The sequence below is a fragment of the Pundamilia nyererei genome, unplaced genomic scaffold (assembly GCF_000239375.1).
Source record: "Pundamilia nyererei isolate P.nyererei 1_Seehausen unplaced genomic scaffold, PunNye1.0 scaffold00003, whole genome shotgun sequence".
Classification (NCBI taxonomy): Eukaryota; Metazoa; Chordata; class Actinopteri; order Cichliformes; family Cichlidae; genus Pundamilia; species Pundamilia nyererei.
Genome location: NW_005187404.1, coordinates 6931214 through 6954982, shown reverse-complemented (window position 1 = coordinate 6954982; position 23769 = coordinate 6931214). Strand labels below are relative to the sequence as shown.

At 41.1% G+C, this 23769-nt stretch overlaps 1 protein-coding gene across 1 annotated transcript in view; it reads left to right on the top strand.

Annotated features, from left to right (window-relative positions):
* Window positions 1–23769, top strand: part of LOC102199689 (glutamate receptor ionotropic, kainate 4-like) — a 306415-nt gene that overhangs the window by 262859 nt on the left and 19787 nt on the right. The window contains exon 9 of the mRNA XM_013910444.1: window positions 21782–21943. Within this exon, the coding sequence (XP_013765898.1) occupies window positions 21782–21943 (162 nt within the window). The remainder of the gene's footprint in view (window positions 1–21781; window positions 21944–23769) is intronic.

Genomic DNA, 23769 nt, shown 5'->3' with positions numbered 1-23769 from the left:
ATTCTGGTGATCTTTAGTTATCCTGTGCAGGCAGATCGTTTCACCCACTGATGATACTTGAAATTATGCAAAAACAAAAGCAAAGTTCAAATGTGTCGCTAACCTAGAACGTAATCTAAAACTGTGTCTCTCGAATGGGAACATTTAATATGTCTTTTGATCAAAAGAACATCTAATCTGTCTAAATTGCTGTCAAGAGTTTTCAGTTTGGTTATGCGCATAATTGCACGGTGGAGCAAGTGAAAGTTAATCAGAGGGCTTGCAGTTTTGTGTCAAGTGAAAAGCAGTTGCTGAGAGTAATGCTGATTGGGAATTAGCTTCTACAAGGGTGCATGATGTGGTGGCCTCGCTGATCACGCAACTTTGCGTATTAGTATTTTAAAGAGGTCTTGTGTCCTGATAAATAAATCTGCATTTCTAGATGTTTTTGCCAAAAAAAGTAAATCCTGGTTAATTGAGGTAACCTGCTGTATTAAGTCACTGCCCACTCGTCTAGACAACAGAGGCAGTGCTGAAACTAGATGGCAACAAGCAAATGAGTTTGGAGCGTCGCTATATAAATATTGTAATAACATGACACGTTAACTGGCTAATGGACTCTGAGCTGAACATCGAGTTGGGCATTTTTTAAATAGCCTCCCCCTTTCCTCCTCTCACATGGCCACTTGATCCAGGTGGGACTCTCTGCTAGTATAATAAACTATATGACTCAAGCACATTATTGTTACTGTGTTAAAATGTGCTTACGCTGAAGGATCTTTCTAAAGGTTTTTTTTAATTTATCGTGCATCTTATGCAGTAAATACATTAACATGCTGGCACAATCATCTCAAATACATAACATACAATTAAGGGCCCTGAATTTCCAGCCAGAGTCCCTCCTCATTACCATCACCCAGCTTCCACAGTGCACCTCTTAGGTGTTTCAGGCATGTGTATCTGGAAGCAGGCCCAGAGGCAGACCCAAAACACATTGGGGAGGTCTCTTGGCTGACTCTTGGATAATGGATGGATGGGTACCTAATACCATTCTTCTCCCTAAGTTTCTAAACCAATAAAAAAAACGGATGAAAAAGACAAGCAAATGTCCCCAGTCCTGTCTGGTTCACAAACTGATGCATGTTGCAGAGGGATGATTCAATTTAGAACAAGCATTCATTTACAAGTCATATTTAAGATACCCGAATGAAACACTGTGTACTTAAATTCAAACATTCATCATTACCTCCACAAAGAGGATCACATGATGGGTTTTGGTTTGCATGTCCGTCCGTTAGCAGGAGCTCGGCCAACCTTAGAAGTGATGTAAAGAAGTTATTCTTTTCCACAGTGAGATTGGCAAATCTGACATTTTTTGCTATATCTTTGTGAATTCTGGGATTCGTTTATATGCATGCTGTGAAGGAATTATCTTGAGCTCTGTTTGAGGTACTGCATGCAGTCTTGGTCTGCTCTTGTTATTACAATTGATTGTAAATGTATGGATTTCTAAAGAAGGCCATGCAAGATTAATTATGCATGTTTTAACAATGTTTAATGCAATTATGCCATTGTAGTTGTTAATTGTTTAAATTATTGCTCTGGAACTCCACAGTTCCCTCACAAATTGGTTAGTCCCATAAATCGGAGTCGTCCTTAAATTTCCCATTCATTTGGCGTCTGCTCTCTCCCTCTCCTCTTTCTTTCCATTCAGCTCCTTTTGTCTCTTTATTTTGTCCAACCATTCCCTGCTTCTGTCTTCCTCCTCTGCTGACAGTTCATTTGTATCTGGTCCTGACATCCCTGACTAACGACCTGCCAGACTGCTCCCCTGCCTAATCTGTTTTCCCTGAATCATCATCTCAAGACGCTCATCAACGTCTTCACGCAGCTACCCATCACGAGGGGAGGGTTTGTCATGCCTACTTAAGGATTTGACTGTCTTCACTCTTTGTTTTGACTTTGTTTGGTTTATTCTGTTTCGAGCTGAGGTTATTAATCTAGAGTGAGAAATTAGGGAAGGAAGAAGTGGTACAGATGCTCCTTTCCCCCCCTTATCATCATCATCAAGTAGACTTATTGTACTGCATTCTGGTGAACGCAGCCTGATGTTTCCAGCTATGCAATGTACAATTCAAATGTATCAAAGCAACATGTTTCCATCGTGCTTCTCAGCTATTGCTCTTTGTTTGCTAATCTGCATTACTTATAAATGGCAACCGTCCATGTGCCTGTAAGTTCTATTTGGAGATTAGAAATGTGAAAGAGTGGCCATTCATTGACTATTCATTAGCGCTAATGATATTCGCAGGATGCTGCCTGATGTACAAGGGTCTTTTTTCTTCTTCTTTGTTCATCTTTGTCTCTTTGTTCAAAGCCATAACAATTTAGATATTACCACCTCAAATTAGCTTCTGAAACATGCTGCTCACTGCATTAATGTTGCTCTGTGATTTCAGAGACTCTGGTCCTGGATAATGTAGTGTTTAATCTAGGAACACAAATTCCCTTTAGTTGATGGTGAATTAGACACACAGGTGATGAGGTGGAAAAGGCATCACTCAGAGAGTATCAAAAATTGTTTCTTTTACTTTACGCGATAAAGCTCTCCGTGCCAGTTTATTTTCCACACTCCCCATTAAGTCCACTTAATACCAGCTGTTAATATCCTGAGCCTTAATTGTCAGATCTAATAGAAATCTTGGCCCTTGGGTCACAGTGAGTGGAGAGATTTAAAGAAAAACATGATTCATGGAAAGGGTGGGAAACCGTAGAGCTCCGCGGGGCTTTCACGGCTTCTCTCTGTGAAAAAGACGACTTTGTGGTTCATGGATCGCGAGTGGCCGGCATCATGCAGCTCCTTCATCTTGCACGTAATGGAGCACGCACGCACACAGCTCGTGCACGTGCACATTACAATCTGATCGGCGCATGCACGCAGACGGTCAAAACAACCAAGAAGTGCACGAATCCACTTAGGCGCACACATTTGCCGACACACACACGTAGCCCGCAGCCCCAGCCCCGCTCCTTGGCTTCCATCTGGGTGATTTGTGTCCCGCGATCCAGGCTACTCTGCACGATTGAATAAATCACATCAGGTTGGGAGTGACTCATCGCATGTTGACGGGGCGCCTAATGTCATTTGAAGGTTAGGTGAGCACGAGATTGGGCCTAGCAGCGCCTCCTCTGACACACTTTCACGATGTTGTTTTGAGTCTTGATGCAAGCGTGCTATCTCTTTATCTGTCTTTTTTCTTTGTTACACACACACACACACACACACACACACTCTCATCCACGCAAAACAATCCAAAAACACACTGTGCCGGCTGACATATTATCCTTCTGTGCAAAACGGGGGCCATCAGTTCAACCCCCCACCCCACCCCCTACATATACCCCCTCCGCCTGTTTGTTTTGTTCTTCATGTTCCATTTCCCCTCCGCATACCCGTGATCCCTCTTGTCACTGTAGTCATTGTCATGCATCCATGCCTGAAAAGCTGCCAACGCACTTCCTGCCTGTCACACACACACACACACACACAAGCGCACAGTTGCGCGCACATGAATGATAAAACTCAAATAAATAAACTCATGAACACGCTCACCCGCCCGACATCCCCGTCCCTCATACATACATACAGCTGTAACATCTTGGCCTGCTTATCTACCTGCCTGTCTGTCTGCCTCGAGGAAGTAAGATGTGTAATTTCTGTCATAAACCAACAGCAGTGATAAAACAAACTGGCTGTGTTTCCACACTCGGATCCAATACAGGCAAATACACTTACAGCAATCCAAAGCTTTCCTTCCCATTCTCCATCCATATGTGTTAAAGAGCTAATTGTCAGGTTTGTATGGAAGGGTGATGATGGGTATGAGGTTTTACTTGTGAGGCATGGCCGATGCTGTTATTCACTAGTTAATCCCTTTTCTTACCCAGACACTGACGTGCTCTCTGCCATTTGTTCTTGGCCAGTTGGGGTTCTGGGCTCGACATGCTCCATGCCTCTAATTATTCCTCCCAATGCTGTCAAACGATAAAATGCTCCGTGACTGAATGTGCCACTAAAGCGCAGATGAAATGTAACGCCCGCCTTCCCAGCTGCGCAAACATAATTTCATAAATTTCCCTTTCTTATTCCAAATATCGTCTGCTTTTTGTGCAGTTTGCTTGAATAAAGAGTGATAGATAATAGTTGCCGTCTGTCCGTATAATTTCACCTCTTTTCTTTCTGCCAAAAACACGCATCCTGCATCCTTATTCTCTCTCTCGCTCTGTGTCTTTCCCTCTGAGTGTCTCTCGCTGTGTCCTGCTCTCTGGGCGTGTCTGGCCTTGATAACAAACAAAAAAATATTGTCTAGGTAATACAGAATTCAATTTCACAAGTTTATTCTTCTGTTTAAATTTCTTGTCCCGTATCTGTGAATGCGAATGAATGGAGGAAGCAATCCTATAAAAAAATAAATATATAAATAAAACACTTCACATCAACCTCACCCTCCATCTCCTGTGTGCACCGTGGTACAGAAGATTTATAAACCCAAAATAAGTCTTGTCAGTCAAACTGCTTTAGAGCGCAGCCACTGTGACTGTGAAAATGATTGGGATTTAATTAATTCCCCTCCACGGCTTATGTAAAGTTCATATTTTCCTGTTTAGACACAGAGTTTGAGAATCAATCAGCTGAGTAATAGAAAAGGTAATAGGCTACGTGGACGGTGACAACAGAGAGCGGGAACCAGCCAGAATATAAACTATGTCACTATTATGTCAAAAACAAGTCTGTGTCACCAAATATTGTTGACCTGCTACTTGTTTGCAGCGCAAAGATGACATCTAAACTTTGCTTACAATTGCATTTATTGACTTAGTGCTGGAGGGGGTGGCATAAATACTCTCCATAAACAAATGTAATCCCCGGGCTGAAGGGGGAATTGTTTAGTGGCTGTAACTGATGCACTTCTAACGTAGACATTCATCCTAATGTTTATAAATTGGCCATTTTATAATATTCCCGGGATCGGGTTGACCTCGTGAAGGTGGAAAGGTGGTATAGTTTGTTTCTTAGCTAGTTTGGTTTCAGATGTAAGCTTTACTGGGAGAATATACATCAGACTGTAGGACAGAGATTGATTTGCAGTTAGGTACATATGTGTTTGGACACCACCACAGTGGATTTTAATCAAGTGCAGACTTTTAGCTTTATTCTAGTGGTTCAGCAAATTAACTGTATAATATTTAAGAATTATAAACATTTATATATACAGTCCACTATTTTCAGAGGCTCAAAAATAAACAGAATATGACTGAGAAAGAGCTGTAGTGCTCAGGTGAGGACTAAAAATAGGATCTGGAAACTTCTATTTGGTAACAAATCAGTTAAGAACGAGGAGGCAGGGGTGTCACTATCCAGCTCTGGATTGGCTGATGTGGTAAACGGGGTCATCTACAAATTGGAAGGTTGGTGAGTCAGTTCTTAGCTCCTGCTTAGTATCTTTAGAAGTTGCACCTGGCGCACCCGTTGGATTGTGAATGCTGGGTAAAAGTGCTTAGATACAGCAGACAGTGTGTGCGATATGGAGAATGAGACATGAGGTTTCATTCTTTTAGCACTGCGAGTGGTAAAAGTGAGTAAAAGGCACTTTATATGTACCAGTTCATCATTTTACCATTTAGAATCAAGAGAGGCCTTCAGGAAACACAGAGGGTTTACAACATAATGCACCGACTGGTTACACTGAAGGGCAGGAAGACCAGATCAGACCCTGTCAAAAAAACCTCTTTGGACAGATGAAACCGAGATGAACTTGTACCAGCATGATGGGAAGGGAAAAGTATGGAGAAGGAGAGAACGAGCTTGTGATCTGAAGCATACCACATCATCTGTCAAACATGATGGAAGCAATTTTACGGCACGGGCATGTATGGCTGCCAGTGGAAATAAGTCACTAGTGTTTACTGATGATGTCACCGCTGGAAGAAGCAGCAGAATAAATTGTGAAGTGTGCAGGAATATACTTCCTGCTCAGATTCAGTCAAATGCTGCAAAAATATTAGGACAGACTCTCACAAGGCACATGGATAAAGACCCAAAGTGGCAAAAAGCCACTCAAAGCAAAAAAAAAGAATATTCATCAATGAACAAGTCAGTCACCTGATCTAAACCCCACAGAGCATGCTGTTATGTTGTTAAATCCAAGACTGAAGGTAGGAAGACACCAAAAAAGCAGCAACTGAATGTAGCTGGCAGAGCTCCTCAAGGGAAAAAATACAGCATTTGGAGACGTTCATGGGTTCTAGACTTCAGCCAGTCATTGCAAAGGATTTTCATCCAATTATTAAAAATAATCCTTATGTTTAAAGTGATTAGTTTGTCTAATTACTTTTGAGCCTTGGGCACTGTGTCTGAAAATGTCTGTAATTCCTAAACAGTTAATACAAAATCTTTCTGAAACCCCTTGAATTAAAGCTGAAAGTGAAAAAAAAAGAGTCGGTGTCCAAAACCTTATGGCCCTAACTGCAATTTTAATAAATCAACTGAATCCCAGATAATCTTGATTGCTCTATTAAAAAGCTACTGATGTGGAGTGGCTGTATTTACATTGTTTAAGTTGCCTAGAAAGAAAGGAGCAACAGCAGAAAACCTAGTAAACAGTTTCTTCATTATCAGCAGTCTCCATGACTTTATAAACCAAAAGTGCCCAGTCTGGGAAATCATAGGCTCACAGCCATTATACACATTTCACATGTCAGCTGCAGACAGCTAGATACTTTAATAAGTGTGCACCCTTTCCTCTTTTGGTTTTGATTTAGATGATATTTTATTAAGACCGCCATCCATACGCTGAGTGGCTGGTCTCGTTCATCTGTGCAGTCTCTCAGCACCATTAGCTATCCAATAACATCATTAATAAGGGAGTCAAAAGGCTCGACCATTCTGTGCTTTGAATTTTAGAGACGAAAATGTATTATGGGTGAGAAGTGTGAGCCAGCTCAATAAAATGGGATTTAAATGCATTTTATTGTTTAAAAAAGGGAGAACAATACTCCTTGAATTTCCTTGAAGTCATCATCTGCTGTTGAAGTAATAATATCAACCTGCATCAGGGCCCAGGGAACCTTACTATGCATTCATCTTATATTGCAGTTTTTTTTATCCAGTTCTAGGAGTTGCAGGCAATCTTCTGTTTTATTAAACAGCAATTCTTCCATTTTTTATGTGAAAACAAACACAAAAAACAGGAAATTTTGATGGGTTGATTTTTGCAGACCTCTCTGACATGGCGACTGAGTAAATTGCCTCATTCGCACTTGCAATCAGTTCATTAAACACTATATCTGATTGCACAGACGATTAATAATCTGGGTCTCATTCATGTCTTAATCATTTATTTATTGCCACAGAAGACAATCGACTTTATTAAAATATCATCTTTCGCAAGTTCCATTTAACTGTGGCAAATAAGCAATTGGAAAACGCCTCTAAGGGTTTACAGTTATGATGCATTATTGCTGGCTTTGTAGGGTGTGATGGAACCAGGAGAACAGACACCTACTGTGCCAAAGACACCTTTTATATGAATTACTGTGCTACAAAAATCAAGTAAAATCAAGTCTGTTTGATTCCACTCAGATTAGCATGCCACCGGGTAGCTATTTTAAGTCTAAAATATGGCCATTGGAGGACAGATTAGATACCTAGGTAATCACCTCTTCACAGAGGGGGAATGATCTCTTTTAAGTCTTGTGCTCTGACTTTTCCATTGTCTCACATAAAGCGAGGGGAATGACAAATGCATTCACATGCATATCAGCATTCGTGAATGGCATTCATTAATCATTTATGTCTAATTTTAAGGATTAACAGGTCGGGGCGTGAGGTCTGTTCACATTCAAGTCATTATAATTTTATTGAGACTCCGGGAGAACTGATTGAAAACATTTAGACGTTTAGAAAGCTTCACATTAATGGAAAAAAATGGAGTGTTCGACTGCAGAGATTGGGAAGCGTCTATGCGAGAGACTACCGGCAACCTGGAGTGTTTAATATGTAAGTCAGACCTCTAAGCCTTATCACTCTAAACATAACTTTTTAACAGTATTAAAACACACCCTGAGAAGGCTTGCTTACCATAAAATTATTAGACTTGAAGTGCCCCAGTCTCCTTTTATCTTTAGAGATTAGCCAGACGGTAGCGGCGTGTTTGTTAAATGAAAGTAAACAATTTAGTGTAGCGTTCCACTTTCCAGACTCGGGCCTTGGTATGTGTAGGGAGTTATGGTGTATTGATTACTCTGCGTCTGCCCTATTACCGCCAACTCTCCCTGTGAGCCCCATGTCTGGATGACTCAGTGTTGACAATTGTATTACAGCCTATTATCTTTCAAATCCCAGATCTTGAATTACAGCCTACCAAGGGGTCTGATTTGGAAAGTTGAAATTGGTTGCTGACTTCATACCTGACTTCCTCTCTGTGCTCCATAACTTTCTTTTTTTTTGCTGTCCTCCATCACTCCCATAATCCCTCCCTTTACCTTTCACAACAATTTATGTGAAATTTATCAAAGATCTCCTCTCTACTCCTAAATTATCACCATCTATGTGTTCTCCCAAGACTTTTGTGCACGTTTGTCACTGTTTAACATAAAAAGGTCTTGACAGTTAAGAGTTAAAGGAACTTGTCTTTTTGTCGTTTTGTTAATTGTTTTTTTCTTTTTAGCTGTAAATCAACAGCAGACAGGCCAACATGTTATTGGACAGATACTATTTTTTACTTATACTCATATGATTGTTTTTAATTAAAACCTAATAAGTGTGCATTTGCTTGTGTTTCTCAACCCATGCGTCTTTCTGCATTTCTGCAAGTTCTGCCAATGATTTTGCTTTGTACCCCATTTAGCGCCTGCCAGAAAGTCATTAGTGATGTGCAGAGCAAACATGTCCAGCTCTTTGCTGTTTTAATAAGTCTGATGGAGCTTTTATTTTGATGAAACACAAAGCTGTTATTGTGACAAAGAAACTAAATGCTGTCGAGCTTAACTGATCTTTGACCTGATCACATCTAGTTGTTTATCCGCCTACAATGCTGTCTTAAAGGCAGGTATTTTTTTATTAGTTTGTTTTTCTGTAAAATTATAAAAGTATAAACCTCTTATAGAGTGCCGTTGTGGTGTGGTGGTCAGCTCTCTGTGGAGTTTGAATATGTGGGTCATCTCCAGGTGCTCTTGCTTCCTTCCACATTAGATTAATTGATGTTTCTGCTGATTGAATGTGAACCTGAATGGTTGTCTGTGCTAGCTCTGAGATGTCCAGGGTCTACCCCACCTTTTCCCGTAAAGCTGTTGGGGTAGGCTCCAGCCCCCACCCCCAGAACCTTAAATAGGCAGTTAAAATTGCCTGGATGGATGCGAACACTTATACATTATTAATCTTAGCATTATGTGCTTTAGAAGATGCACCTAAAAGTGACTCTTCTAAGGAGATGGTAATCTTAAGATCCTGTGCTAGAGCTGATTTGGGAATTTAACTCATTTTATCTGTATTGCTATCGCAGTATGAATATGACTTCCTAAACCAGATGGCTTTCATTTTAGTTTGAGCTGTTTGTAATGCCTGTGTATACTGTATGCTTAACAGCTTAACAGCATTCCCATCAGCCTGCTGATCCAATTAAATTGGTTGCAGATTTGGCAGCGTGTTTTTTGTTTTTTTGTTTTTTTTGACTGAGCCGAGAGTAGCGCAAAGAATTTATAGGAAGATGCTCGCGCTCTAAATTACAGTGAGAAAGCTGAAGAAAAGCTCCCCAAACACAGTAAACCAAGGAAATAAAAGCAGTTTCACACAGAATCTGCACTGATGGCCACTGAGGACAGAAAGCAGCTACAGGGGATTACTAATATTTCTTGCATTGAAGCCAGAGAGCGCCATGCAATATAATGAAGCAGAAAATTAGATATAAAACAGAAACAGAATGCTTATGCAAAAGCAAATGTGAACTTGGCAGAAAAATCTCCCGCTTTATGGCACAAAAGATCACAGGGAGCCCCGTTCACCATCAATTCAGCCACTATAGCGCTGAGCTATAGCAGATTAAATATGGTTAAATATCATTTTGTCTAGAGAGCAGAAAATTCTGTGTGTTGGTTACAGTGAGCTAAAACAAATCTCAACATAAAGTGTTAGATGTCATTCGTAACCATTTAGCCATACCAGCATTTTTTAAAAGTGTGCTCCTCTCCTGCCGTGAATCTTCTAACGCATAGTGGAACGTCTGGTCCCAAAGCTGAGGGTTGCTTGGGCTTGATGGCAAACACTCAGGTGATCGATGTGAAACACTCCAGGCCTCGCTGATATGAACAGAGCTTAGATGGAGTCTAATCTCCATTATCTGCTGCTCTCCTCCTGTTTTTCCCACCTTTCCTGGGTCAGTAATTCAGCCACTCACTGCCGAGTCTCCAGCACTTTGGAGGTGAAACTCTGCAATTAAAAGAAACGTTCATAAGTAATTTGAAGGGATTATTTTTAAAACTTTATAGGGTTTGTTTTGTTTCATTTTATGTGCTTTTTGTTCCTTTAGAAATTCTGCTGGGGTTTCAATGAATTCGATTACCGAGAAGAAATAGACTGTTTCACATTCTAAACATATGCTGGTGCCTGCAATATTCATGGTGTTTTTGGCCTCCGCCAGTCCAAGAATTATTCAGGGCATAAGGTCTCTGGCTCACAAATAAGCTGTTACTGTTGCAGGTCAGACATAATTCTATGAATAATGGAATAAAATTGCCCATTTGTTTTCAACACACTGCAGGAATGCTGCCAGATTGTTTTGATGTATGCAGCTATTAGAAGCTTTGAAACAAAGCTCATGTATCAACCCCAGCTTTCTACACCAAGATATATGGTATGTTAATTTCATGGTCATCTCACAGTGAATTAAACTAGGTGGCTGCTAGAAATGATGTAAGTGACATGTTAGCGCCCCGTGCAAGAGAAATGACTTGGATCCAGTCCATCTGCATTCATTGAGCAATGTTGTCACCGCAACTAGTGAGTAATTGGAAGAGCTACAATTACAGTTTTCATGTCCACCCCTGCAGCAGCACCAGTATTTCGCGAACAAATAATTCAGTAAATCAATTATCCAATTTTGCTATTACATTTCAGGTGCATAACAAGTCCGTATTCATGACATGCATCATTCGATCACGACGCCTCGCCTCCTCCTCTCTGCCTGTCCTGCTCTCACTGAGAACACCGTAATTAAGCAGGAGGCTTTAGAGCTCAGCCTAAATTTACATGGTAACTGATACGAGCATGACTTACTGCCAAAAACACCACATGAAGAGTCCAGCTTATAGAGAATAATCAGTACGCCACTAGAAATGGATTTCATCACAGAGCAACGACCAGACTCAGGCCTAAAGGTTTGAGCATGTTGTAGCCTTTGTCCAGAGTGGCAGGAGGGAAGTCATTAATTAGCACTTTATCATTAGGAAAATCAATATGCAATTTGCAGGAATGTTACTCAATCATAGCCTACTGGAGTCTGTTTTCTCTTTCACAGCGATACCACGCTGGATAAGGGGTGGAGAGGACTTGTCTTTCTTTTTTTACAAATTGTCAGAGATGATTATCACTGCTGACAGCTCTGACTTCATCTGCGTTTTGCAGAGCAGAAAAAATGAAGCCTTTAGAATCGGAGAAACTTTGGTAAATGCCACGTGCCTACTTGAAAGTGCACTGATCAACATTTTTAACCAACAGTGTATAAAAAGAGGTCTTTATAAAAGACCCAGAGAGATATACGACACTGCTCCGCGGCTGCCCTCATACCTCAACTCTTAGTCTGAGCTTTTTGGGTCTGTTAAATCATCGGATCAATCATATTTTTTTTCCTCAAACTGGCTTCCTCATCACAAAGCAGAGCAGTCACACTGGAAGCTAGCTTTTGAGCTAGCTAAAAGGCTAAACATACACTCTACTGATCTGGACGGTGTTGCCATAAAGCTGCCTGCTTAACTTATGAGATCAGATCAAGCCTGTTAATGCTTGTGGTGCTGTTTTAAGTTGATGACCTGTCCAGGATGTTTTGATAGAAACGGATCAAAAATGTTGTGAAATACAGTTAATGACTCATCTATTATTAGTCATATGATTTAATGCAAAATGTACTCAGCTTTCACTCCAGTGGCACATTGTGTGACTTAGTGCAAGTTCATCATGTTAGAAAGTGAAATCATCATTAGAAAAAGTCTTTGAATTGCTGGTCCAATTGCTGGTTGAAGAAGCAATACAATTGAGAAGTTTAAAAAAAGCACCCTTCTTCTCAAACTCTCACGGTATTCTTGTTCCAAGGAATGAAAGCCAAAAAATTTGATTTGTTACTGCTCCCTTCACAGACAACGTAAAACCGCCTCTAACCAGACAGAATGAGAAGTGGAATGTCCCAATGCCCACCTGCGCAATAGTACAAGCACATCACAGTCTCTGTCCTGAGAAAGAGACACCTCACAGGTCATAAACCAGTGTCTTTATTCAGCTCTACCCACAAAACACTGGTCTCAACAGTAAAGAGTCATCTTAAGAAGCCAAATCGGAGACTTACTAAGAAGAGGAAAAGATTAAGATGAGTAAATGAATGCAGAAATTAGAGAAAGGAATCGTGGAAATTAGTATCATGAACAGACAAATATGAATTTGAAGTGTTTTGGTCAAAGAGAGAAACATTTGAGAGACATAAAGATGTGAGAAATGTGGTAGTTGGGGAGTATTTTAGTCATTGTATCAGGTAAGAGAGGCAAGAGGCAGACTTGTGTGCAGGCCACAGGGGCCAGCAAGAGGTGTTGCTTGCAGCCAGGTAAGGCAGGTACAGTGGGGCAAAAAAGTATTTAGTCAGCCACCGATTGTGCAAGTTCCCCCACCTAAAATGATGACAGAGGTCAGTAATTTGCACCAGAGGTACACTTCAACTGTGAGAGACAGAATGTGAAAAAAAAAAAATCCATGAATCCACATGGTAGGATTTGTAAAGAATTTATTCGTAAATCAGGGTGGAAAATAAGTATTTGGTCAATAATAAAAATACAACTCAATACTTTGTAACATAACCTTTGTTGGCAATAACAGAGGTCAAACGTTTACTATAGGTCTTTACCAGGTTTGCACACACAGTAGCTGGTATTTTGGCCCATTCCTCCATGCGGATCTTCTCGAGAGCAGTGATGTTTTGGGGCTGTCGCCGAGCAACACGGACTTTCAACTCCCGCCACAGATTTTCTATGGGGTTGAGGTCTGGAGACTGGCTAGGCCACTCCAGGACTTTCAAATGCTTCTTACGGAGCCACTCCTTTGTTGCCCAGGCGGTGTGTTTTGGATCATTGTCATGTTGGAAGACCCAGCCTCGTTTCATCTTCAAAGTTCTCACTGATGGAAGGAGGTTTTGGCTCAAAATCTCACGATACATGGCCCCATTCATTCTGTCCTTAACACGGATCAGTCGTCCTGTCCCCTCGGCAGAAAAACAGCCCCATAGCATGATGTTTCCACCCCCATGCTTCACAGTAGGTATGGTGTTCTTGGGATGCAACTCAGTATTCTTCTTCCTCCAAACATGACGAGTTGAGTTTATACCAAAAAGTTCTACTTTGGTTTCATCTGACCACATGACATTCTCCCAATCCTCTGCTGTATCATCCATGTGCTCTCTGGCAAACTTCAGACGGGCCTGGACATGCACTGGCTTCAGCAGCGGAACACGTCTGGCACTGCGGGATTTGATTCCCTGCCGTTGTAGTGTGTTACTGATGGTGACCTTTGTTACTTTGGTCCCAGCTCTCTGCAGGTCATTCACCAGGTCCCCCCGTGTGGTTCTGGGATCTTTGCTCACCGTTCTCATGATCATTTTGACCCCACGGGATGAGATCTTACGTGGAGCCCCAGATCGAGGGAGATTATCAGTGGTCTTGTATGTCTTCCATTTTCTGATGATTGCTCCCACAGTTGATTTTTTCACACCAAGCTGCTTGCCTATTGTAGATTCACTCTTCTCAGTCTGGTGCAGGTCTACAATACTTTTCCTGGTGTCCTTCGAAAGCTCTTTGGTCTTGGCCATGGCGGAATTTGGAGTCTGACTGCTTGAGGCTGTGGACAGGTGTCTTTTATACAGATGATGAGTTCAAACAGGTGCCATTCATACAGGTAACGAGTGGGGGACAGAAAAGCTTCTTACAGAAGACGTTACAGGTCTGTCATTTTAAGTGGGGGAACTTGCACAATCGGTGGCTGACTAAATACTTTTTTGCCCCACTGTAACTGCTTGGCCTCCAAACCAGTGGGGGGCCCAAGAAAATAGTGATAAAAATATTGTGCTAAATAGCTGGTAAGTGCTAATGGTCTCACCTTAAGTGTCAGGGAGAGGCATTTAAACAACATAACTTCCACTAGCATCACATGACAGGAAACTTTAATTACCTAGTGCATCCAGCTTTGTTGACCTGATGGGACTGAGTCAACTACACACAGCTAGGAGTCGGAATCAGGGGACTAGCAGTTAGCAGTTAGCATAGCTAGCATAGTGGAAGAAAGTAGAAGCTGGTAGTTTGAATATTACTACTTGATAACCAGGTAACTCCATGTTTGTTGTTATTGCCACATTAAACATAATAGTCTCTGCCATTTCAAGAATAATGTTACTGTGGTGGGGTGTGGTCTGCGGTGCCGTGCAGGTGCGTCCGCCCTCCCTTAATCATGCCCGCCTAGTTAAAAACACGGGGACTCAGGGGTTTGGGTGTTGTGGTGAGATGTAAATAAAGATGGCTCTGAATGATACTATAGTATCATAGTATCATGATAATACTCCGTGGGCCCGCCGTGCCTTATTCTCGCCAAAGTTACCTGTTGCTGTCAGATAATTTATAGCATAATGGTGATGAACACAATAGCATAAGCATGACTGAGGAGGAGGAGGACCCTGATTTTGTTTGGGCCTAAGCAAGTCAGATTTTGAGAAGTAACAAAGTCATTCTTCAGGTTGTGCAGCTAGGATGATCTCACTCAAAAACTACAAAAAAAACCTGGAAATATGTCAAGGATAGAGTGTGAGAGTGTGCTATGTGTGTATGGTTGTAATTCATTACCAGTTCATTGATGTGGTTTAAAGTCGGTTGTCTGTGCTTGAATTTGTTGTTAATGAAATAGCAAAGTGAGCTGAGCCAAATACCCCCTTGTCAAGGTTGGTTGCCCCTCCGGTCCATATGCTTTGGCACAGTCTCTGATAAGTGGGATCAAAAACAAGAAAGGCTATCAGTCTGCTTTCTAGTGCAGTGCCATACCCTGTGCATGCTGCTTGACTGGAGCAATTTTCCCTCTGCAAAAAAAAGTAAACATTGGCAGATTACTGCAACAAAATGACAGCTAGTGAGCCAAAGGCATGCAAAGCTAAAATTGCTGCAAATGGATGATTCTTGGATGAAATAAAAATTTGAGAAACAAACAAAAAGAAAGAAAAAACACACAAATGAATTGTTTCTGAACTTACCAATTGTTTCTGAATACCATATCAAGTCATTTGACACATAAAATTTTGAGTTTTTGTTAATTTTTCTGGTTGACCATGAAGTTTTGAGGTAATATTTCAGGACAGAAAAACTGTCTCCATTCATAAAGGTGACACAAATAAGGGGGGTAAAAATCCTGATTTTATCCTTCTACAGGATGTGAAGATTTTCTGTTTGATAGCAGATTTGAAACATGAACTTTACTGGTTGCCAGTGTTTCAGTGTGATGTTGTGTTGCTCTCAAACAGCCAAAAATTATTTATTCAGACTGTATTTCTGCTTAGTAAGAGTCGAAACATTTAATCTACTTGTGCGACAGTCCTTAAAACTCATTTAATTTATGTAGAAGCCGGTGAGTCAGTGAACGTGTGACTGCGATTCATTGTTCTGACTCATTTGCCATTATTGCTGCATTCCTGTCTGCTGCCAGTGACCGGTACTTCTCAACTTCAGCAAACTCCATTAATTTTAATGCCACTTTTAACTTCTTTTAAGAAGTTTTTCAAACAGACAAAATGTTCAGATGACTCCAGCTCATTGAAATGCTGAGACCTTTGTTATTCAGCATCTGAAAAAAAGTGACAATATTGAAGCAGCACTCATTCCTTAACATTCCCTGCACAGCATGCATACAAAAGTCTCTATATAGCCAAACTTGCATTTGAAAGGCTTATCTAACAACTTCACATTTCTGGTAGAGATATCGGCGTTTCAGTAACACGGTGTTGTACCACATGCAGCAGAGATGCATCCCAAATCAGCGGAGATCCCTGGTGCCTAAAGAATCGATATAATCTCAGCGTTTCTGTTCCGTTTAGGGAGATGTGATCAATGAGAGAGGACCTGAAGGATGCTGACTGACTTAAAGAAGTTTTTGATTCAATTCCGTATTCACTTATCGGTTTCATACAAGTTTTCATTGCAAAGGAATATGTCTGTGCATGGACACGGATGGCAGAGAAGGAGGAGTAGGATTCTTGACAGGGTGTCCACCTATAAGCACCATCAACCCTCCTGGGATCTCATTATTCGCTGACTTCATTGTTATGAACACTGAGTGGTCACACATTTGGGTATTTTTGTAGGTGTGTGTGTGTGTGTGTGCATATGTGCATGTATGAATGGTCCAGTTATGTGAAAAGACCAAAAAAGAAGAGAAAGAGGAATCGTTGAAAGCCAAAGGATATGAAAAACCATCTAAAATGATGAAAGAGAAACTAAGAGAATAAAAAAGGAGTTGCACATAAAGGGTAGATAAGACAGGGGCGACTAGATTGGGAGGGTTTTCAGAGGGAAAAGGGTGAGAATTGAGGAGGTGAAGCAACAGTTTTTGGTTGGTTGGCTCGGGTCCCGATTGCTGATTGATCTCCAGGTGACAGCCGGTGTCAGGGGCCCTCGGCCAGGCTGTCATTCCCTTGCACTCTTACACCCTCGCACCCCCCCCCCCTTCTCATCTTCGCTCTGTCGCTCTCTCTCTCCCGCCAGTGCATTTTAAGCTCTCACTTGCGCCAACTAATCTCTCACCTTCTTCCCTCTCCATTGATTCAACCTCTATCTCTCTCGCTCTTTTTCTCTCTCTCTTTGCTCCTCATCATCATTCTGTTCGGCCGGCCTTTTCACCCTCTCGGTGGTGACAGTTGGTTTCTCTACTGCTCTCCTCCCTCCAGCTCTGCCTTTTTTGTTCTCCCATTGCTGGGAACCAAATGCTAAGCACTGCCCATTTCACACCAACTATTTGCCATGCAAGATGTGCTCGCGTGCAGGGCTTTAGTGTGTGCTTGTGCGTCCCCGTAACACGTATCCAAAAACATGTGTTATGGGGAGAAAACCCATAATATAAATCAATAAGGGCTCGGGGTTACGTTAGGCAAGCCTGTGTAATGTCCTCTGAAGTCATGGGATCACAACTCCCCGTCTGTCTGTGTGTTTGAATTTGCATGTGCAAAGTGTCAGCGTCTGTGCCCTGAAAGCCCACAAATGCTACACACCAGTTTTCTTCAGACACTGCCTCGGGATATTTTTGTGACCTTGGTCTTCAGTGACTACGTGTGTGTTTGCTGCTCAATTATAGGGATTTCATTTTCCTGTGTGTGGGCATGCTCATGCGCTCTCCAGTTTGTTTTTGTGCGTGTGTATGCACATGCATGCAATCAGGAACCCTTGAGGGGCATGTTTAATGATAGGCTCGTTTGCACAGCTCTGACTCTAATGATCTATTAAAGTACACTTAACCAGTAATTATATGGACAGTCCCCAAAGGCTTATGAGGCCCCAAAAGGGCCTGCTGAAGATGGAAGAAAAGCCCATGTATTTAATGGAATGCATGGGAATCGATAATGCTGCGGCTTTAAATTTTGTTTTTTACGTTTCTAAAGATATTAATGAATGAATAAATAAAGAATAGGTTCAAAGGAGACTTTTCTCCTGCCATGATTACATGCAATGTTAAACTTGAGACAGGGATTAAGTATTCCTCTGGCTTTGCGGAGGAACATGTAATCCCTGTCTTAGCTCTCCTCTTCTTCCCCTGGACTTGCAGGACTGTATATTTAGTTCCAGCCTTGCAATTAAATCCACTTTTACAGTATGACCATTTTACATTGTATGTATTCAAAAGTCAAACGCAAACTTATGAGAGCCAGGCTGATAATTTCTCTGAGTTAAATGTTTTGAAATTCTATAGATACTAAAGATCAGGCAGTCTCTTTCCTAACAAGACCATTAGACCATTATTCTACTCATTAACAGGATTGTCTCCTGAAGTTCAAGAGCAGCTAGAAGCCCCTTAAACTTCAGTGCTACATCCTCTAATAAGGCGATTTTAAATGTGTTTCACGCTCTGCAACTTGAAAGTCATACTGGGCCAGGATGAATAACAATCCAGTCAGGGTGGAATTAAGCAAATAAAGTGTGCTTGCATAGTGATGGAAATGCAGGACTGTAAACACAAACTGCAGGAGCTGTCTTCAGTTAGTGTGTTAACAAAAGCATTCAACAAACACTTCACCGCACACAACAGCCAAACAACGCCCTGCTATCTCCTCTGCTTATGTTATTTCACCGTGTAGTTTTGTAAACAAACATTTGAAAAAGCTGTATTTCTTGAAGGAGAAGTCAAACTCTCTAAATATTGTTATAGTCCATATCCATCCACTTTCATGGTGTAGATTCAACAAGGTGCTGAAAACATTCGTCAAAGGTTTTGGTCCATATCGACGTGGCAGCAGCACACGACTGCTGCACATTTGTCAGCTGCGCATCCATGAATTTCCAGGTTCTGTTCATCCAAAAGGTGCTCTGTTAGATCAGGTGACTGTGGAGGCCGTTTCAGTAAAGTGAGCTTATTTTCATGTTCGAGAAAGTCGTTTGAGATGATCTGAGCTTTTTAAAGTCATGTTTTTTTGCAGGAAGCAGCCATCAGAATTCAAATGCTGATTCTTCCATCAGGCCAGCCCATATGGAAAAGATATATATAAATCTTATAAAGTTTGTATCTGTCTTGTATGAAACCTGTATGAAAAGCATACAAGAGTTAAAACAGATATAAGATCCCTTGAAAAATTATATAATGAAACTTGTATGTTTTGGATACTTACTAAAACAATGTATGAAAGTAATGCGAAAGTGGCCACTTTCATGAGTAATCACATATAAGTTTTTACTATTTCTTTTCCGTATGGGAGGCAACGTTTATCGAAGCTTCTGTTGTCCAGTTTTAGTGAGTCCATGTAAACTGTTGTGGCACAAGGGCGATCGAGTTGGGAGTTCGCCTTGTAATCGGAAGGTTGCCGGTTCGAGCCCGGCTTGGACAGTCTTGGTCGTTGTGTCCTTGGGTAAGACTCACCCGTTGCCTACTGGTGGTGGTCAGAGGGCCCGGTGGCACCAGTGTCCAGCAGCCTCGCCTCTGTCAGTGCGCCCCAGGGTGGCTGTGGCTGCAACGTAGCTTGCCATCACCAGTGTGTGAATGGGTGGATAACTGGTTGTGTAAAGCGCTTTGGGGTCCTTAGGGACTAGTAAAAGCGCTATACAAATACAGGCCATTTACCACCCTATGTGGTCTTCTGCTGCCAGGTTTGATGTGTTGTATGTTCAGAGATGCTCTTCTGCATACTTTGATTCTATTTTAGTTACCTTCCTTTCAGCTGACCTCTGGAATCAACCACTTTCACCCAGTGAGTTTCCACCACAGGATATTTCCTCTTTCTCTGGCCTTACTTTGCAAACCCTGAACATGATTATGTTGGAAAATCCCAGCGCTTTCTGAAATACCAGCTTGTCTGGCACCAGCAACATTCAAAGTCACTTAAATGACCCATCTTCCCCCATTTTGATCCTTATTTTTAACTTCTGCAGGACATCCTGACCTGGTCTACATATATGTAAATGTCCTGAATTCCTGCCATGTGATTGGTTGATAGCTATTTGTGTTAATGAGCAGCTGATCGGTATATGCCTGATAAACCATGTTATCATATTCCTAACGGGAATGATTCCCTACTACAGTTAAACTTTGTGGAAGCTGTTGCTCACAGTTATGATATCTGCTGCCCGAGACTGAATTTTAACATCATCAGTCTAATGATTTTTTTTTCTCCAGCTGTAGAAATGAAAAAAATGTAAGATGACGTACATGTAATGAGTTTTATTTGTCAGGAGGTAGCAATAAAGATGTTTCAGAACATTGTTATTCATGGTTCACCCTCTAAAGAGTTAAGTTCTCACTTTTATTATCGGTGTTTATCAGTGTTGCTTGTTTTTATCATCCGCCTCTTCCGTACACCAGCATAACAAAACATTTGGGATTTCCTGGTTCATGGAAGGTTGGTAATAGGAATAATCAGCCTTCCACTTAAAGGTTAAATATACTCCGTCTTCCTTCCCTGAAGTGTGTCTCTGTCATTGCAGTCAACCACCAGTGTCTTCAGAGTGGAGTGATTCATGCTGGTTCTTCTCTTGGTCTAAGAGCTTTTTTCCACCTACCTTCTTATCAGTTATTTAATTCACTGGCCTATTCCCTCTTTTTTTGTCTGAATGTCCATTATCTGATTTTCCTAATCCCCTCTCATCCATTTTCCCATTTTTCATTTTGCTGTTATTCTGCGCTTCAGAATTTGTAAGCTTTGATCTCCCCGGAGCCCATAAAGCTTTTTGTTTTTTCATTTATTTGTTTATTTATGCTTGTTTGTTTTTTAAGAAGATTTTTACCAAATCCTGATGCCACACATGAGCTGAGTTACTACATAACAGGAGGTTGCCTCAAGGGATATAGTTAGCAGCTTTTATCATTATTTTTGATTGGCACGTAATTGTTTGCCCACTGCTGTTTCCTTCTTGCATTTACATACATATTTTGCTCTTTTATTTCTATTTACTTGCAGTGTATTTACTATTTCTACAGACACCATATGGTCATTTGTTCCCAGTGTCACATGCTGCCGCACCCACTCACCATCCCCTCAAACTTCTCTTATCTTCACACTTGTCTTGGTGGCAGGCACAGAGGTAGACTGGGCTTGGTCTGGCTGTCACAAGTTAGATGGCACAAAGGGCTGGAAGGTGAAAGCTGCCACCTGAGGTGGGGTACTGGGTTTTGACACCTCTATTAACCTTCAGGAGACATCCATCCTCAGTCACGCCCCCACCTCCTCTCTCCCCCCTGTTCTTCCTCAGCTCCGTCTCACCCTGCCCCCTGTCTCGTATTCCCCAGGCAGCGGGAAAACAACTTGTCCCTGGAGCAAAAGAGCCAAATAACAAACGACTTGTGTTTTCCTCTCCTCCCAACCTGGATGACTTCAATATGTCATGGATTTCTATCTCAATTATTGGTCTCTGTGACCTTTGTTGTTTTCCCCGAGTCTTTCTCTGTCTGTCTGTCTCTCTAATTGTAACCCATTAGCTTTGCAGTCTGGCAGTCATACCTGTACATTTTTACAGCCAGTGGGAGAAAAAATCCATGGGTGTTGTGCAGCGCTGCTCGGTAAAATTGTGGCTCTGAACAAATTGCTGCAGCTTTCTCATGTCAATCAACCGGAATAATTGTAGTTAATGAAATGTGAATCGGACAGATTAAATCGGATGTAAAATTGCTGAGTGAACAGATGCCCTTTTTTACCTTGACAATAATTCAATATATCATTGGTGTAATTTAAACAGATTATGGTAGACTGTAGCAGGGTATGACAGCTCATGGCTAAGCGGAGCCCATAATCTTGTGCCTTACTCTCTTTTCTCCCTATAGGAATTCTCTTTACTCCGACTGGACGACGTGGCGGACCAGCGAGTCAACATAGTTGGTTTTTCCGTCTTCAACAAAACTCATCCCTTCTTCCAGGACTTTGCGCTAAGCCTCAACCGCTCCTGGCAAGAGAACTGTGACCACGCACCCTTCGCCGGCACACCGGTTAGTTCACACAACACAAATACATGACGTTATTTACAGTGAAGACCGAAGTTACAGGAAGAATAATTCAGTCCAAATTAAAAGATAATTAGTTGTTCCAGCATACTTCTCTATCACAAACTTACCAATTAAAACACTGAAGTCGCAGAAACCTCCAAAATACTAGGAGAAATATACAGGGATAGCATTTACTCAGGTAAGTGCTGTAATTTCAGGTGTTGCTGTAGGCCATTGTTGTTTCCCAGACAGCTCATTAGCAGCATTTGGCGCCCTCCTTATTACCTTTAGAATGGCATCTTCCTTGTTGAATTTTCTTCAGAAGAAATGCACACAGGAAAAGCTACTTACCTTCACAGCATCCCCCCTTAAATCAGCCACTGTTCTCATCTAAATGGTCTCTGTAGCTCAACATTTAAAATAGTGTGCACTACCTGTGTGAATGAGTGACTACAAAAAAAGCCTTGTTGCGTATGTGTAAACTGAAGGTGATTGCAGATTTGTTTAAATCTCATGCCGGCTCAGCAGGGCCACAAAATAGCGAAGCACATGCTTGAACATGTCGTACTATTATTATTATTACTACACTCTGACATATTTTACGACATGGATTATCGAGTTTTCTTTACATCAGACTCACTAAATACAGTGTTGTAAATGCCCTGCACAAACATGAGCGCTATCTGTTTGTGGTTTAGCGCCTGTTTATGAGACTAAAATTTATGACTATTCTCTGACTACCCAGTAATCCCTCTTAAAGCTAGACACTCTCCCACATTTGCTCAATAGTGTCTCTCATTAAAAGCAACTTCTCAGAGTAAGTAGTACAAGTGCACCAGCTATTAGACTAAACTTCTGCTCTTGGATAATAGTAAAAAAAAACAACAAAAGCTTAACGCAGAATTTTTTACCGGCAAAAGATGAATATACGTCACATTACACTGTTGATATAACAAATCAAAGTTTTGATTTTCATCATTTATTAGCTTTGAAGTAAAACAAAGATGTTTCTTCCTGTTAAAGGGGAGTTTTTTCTTCCCACTGTTGCTAACTGCTTGCTCATACAGGGTTACCTGATTGTTGTTCTTTTTGCTTGGTTTAACATTGTAGGGTTTTGTAGCCTAAATCATAAAGCCCCTTGAGGTAACAGTTGTTGTTAATTGGGATTATGTAAATAAAGTTTAACTGAATTAAATAATTTTATGTATTTTTACATCTTAAACAAAAAAACCTTAAAGACAATATTAAAAAGTGATGTAATTTATATATCTGAATTCAATATATTCTCAATATTGAGAAAAGCTGTAATGCAGATTTGTTTTCATCCTTGTAAATGTTTTTTTTTAATAAGAATAACCCACCTGAGTGCAAAAAGACTGCCACTACTGCAGATTTATGTTTGCTCGGGGGCTTCATTAGGAGCCAGATATTCAGTAAAGTCAGATTAATGAATGAATCCCCTCTGTTTGAAGTGAAGAGACATTAAAAAATGAAACAAACACTCATCACCCCATTTTTGCTTCACACAAATTGGATGGTGAAATAGGTTAAGAACAGTTTGAACTAGCATTAAAAATGCTTCTGTGTGCAGTGGGTCACTCACTAAGCTTGCAGCAATTAGGACTTGTGGCTAATTAGCTAATAACCAGAGAGACTAAAGGCTGATGGGAGCAAGAACATGATTAACCCATTTAAACATGCACATGTGTAATATGCTGACTTTTTAAACGTTCTCTTATAAACAACAAATGCAGCCGCTGACCTATATGTTAAGACCACACCTGGATCCCCTTCAGTTCGCTTATCAGCCTCGTCTCGGAACTGAGGAC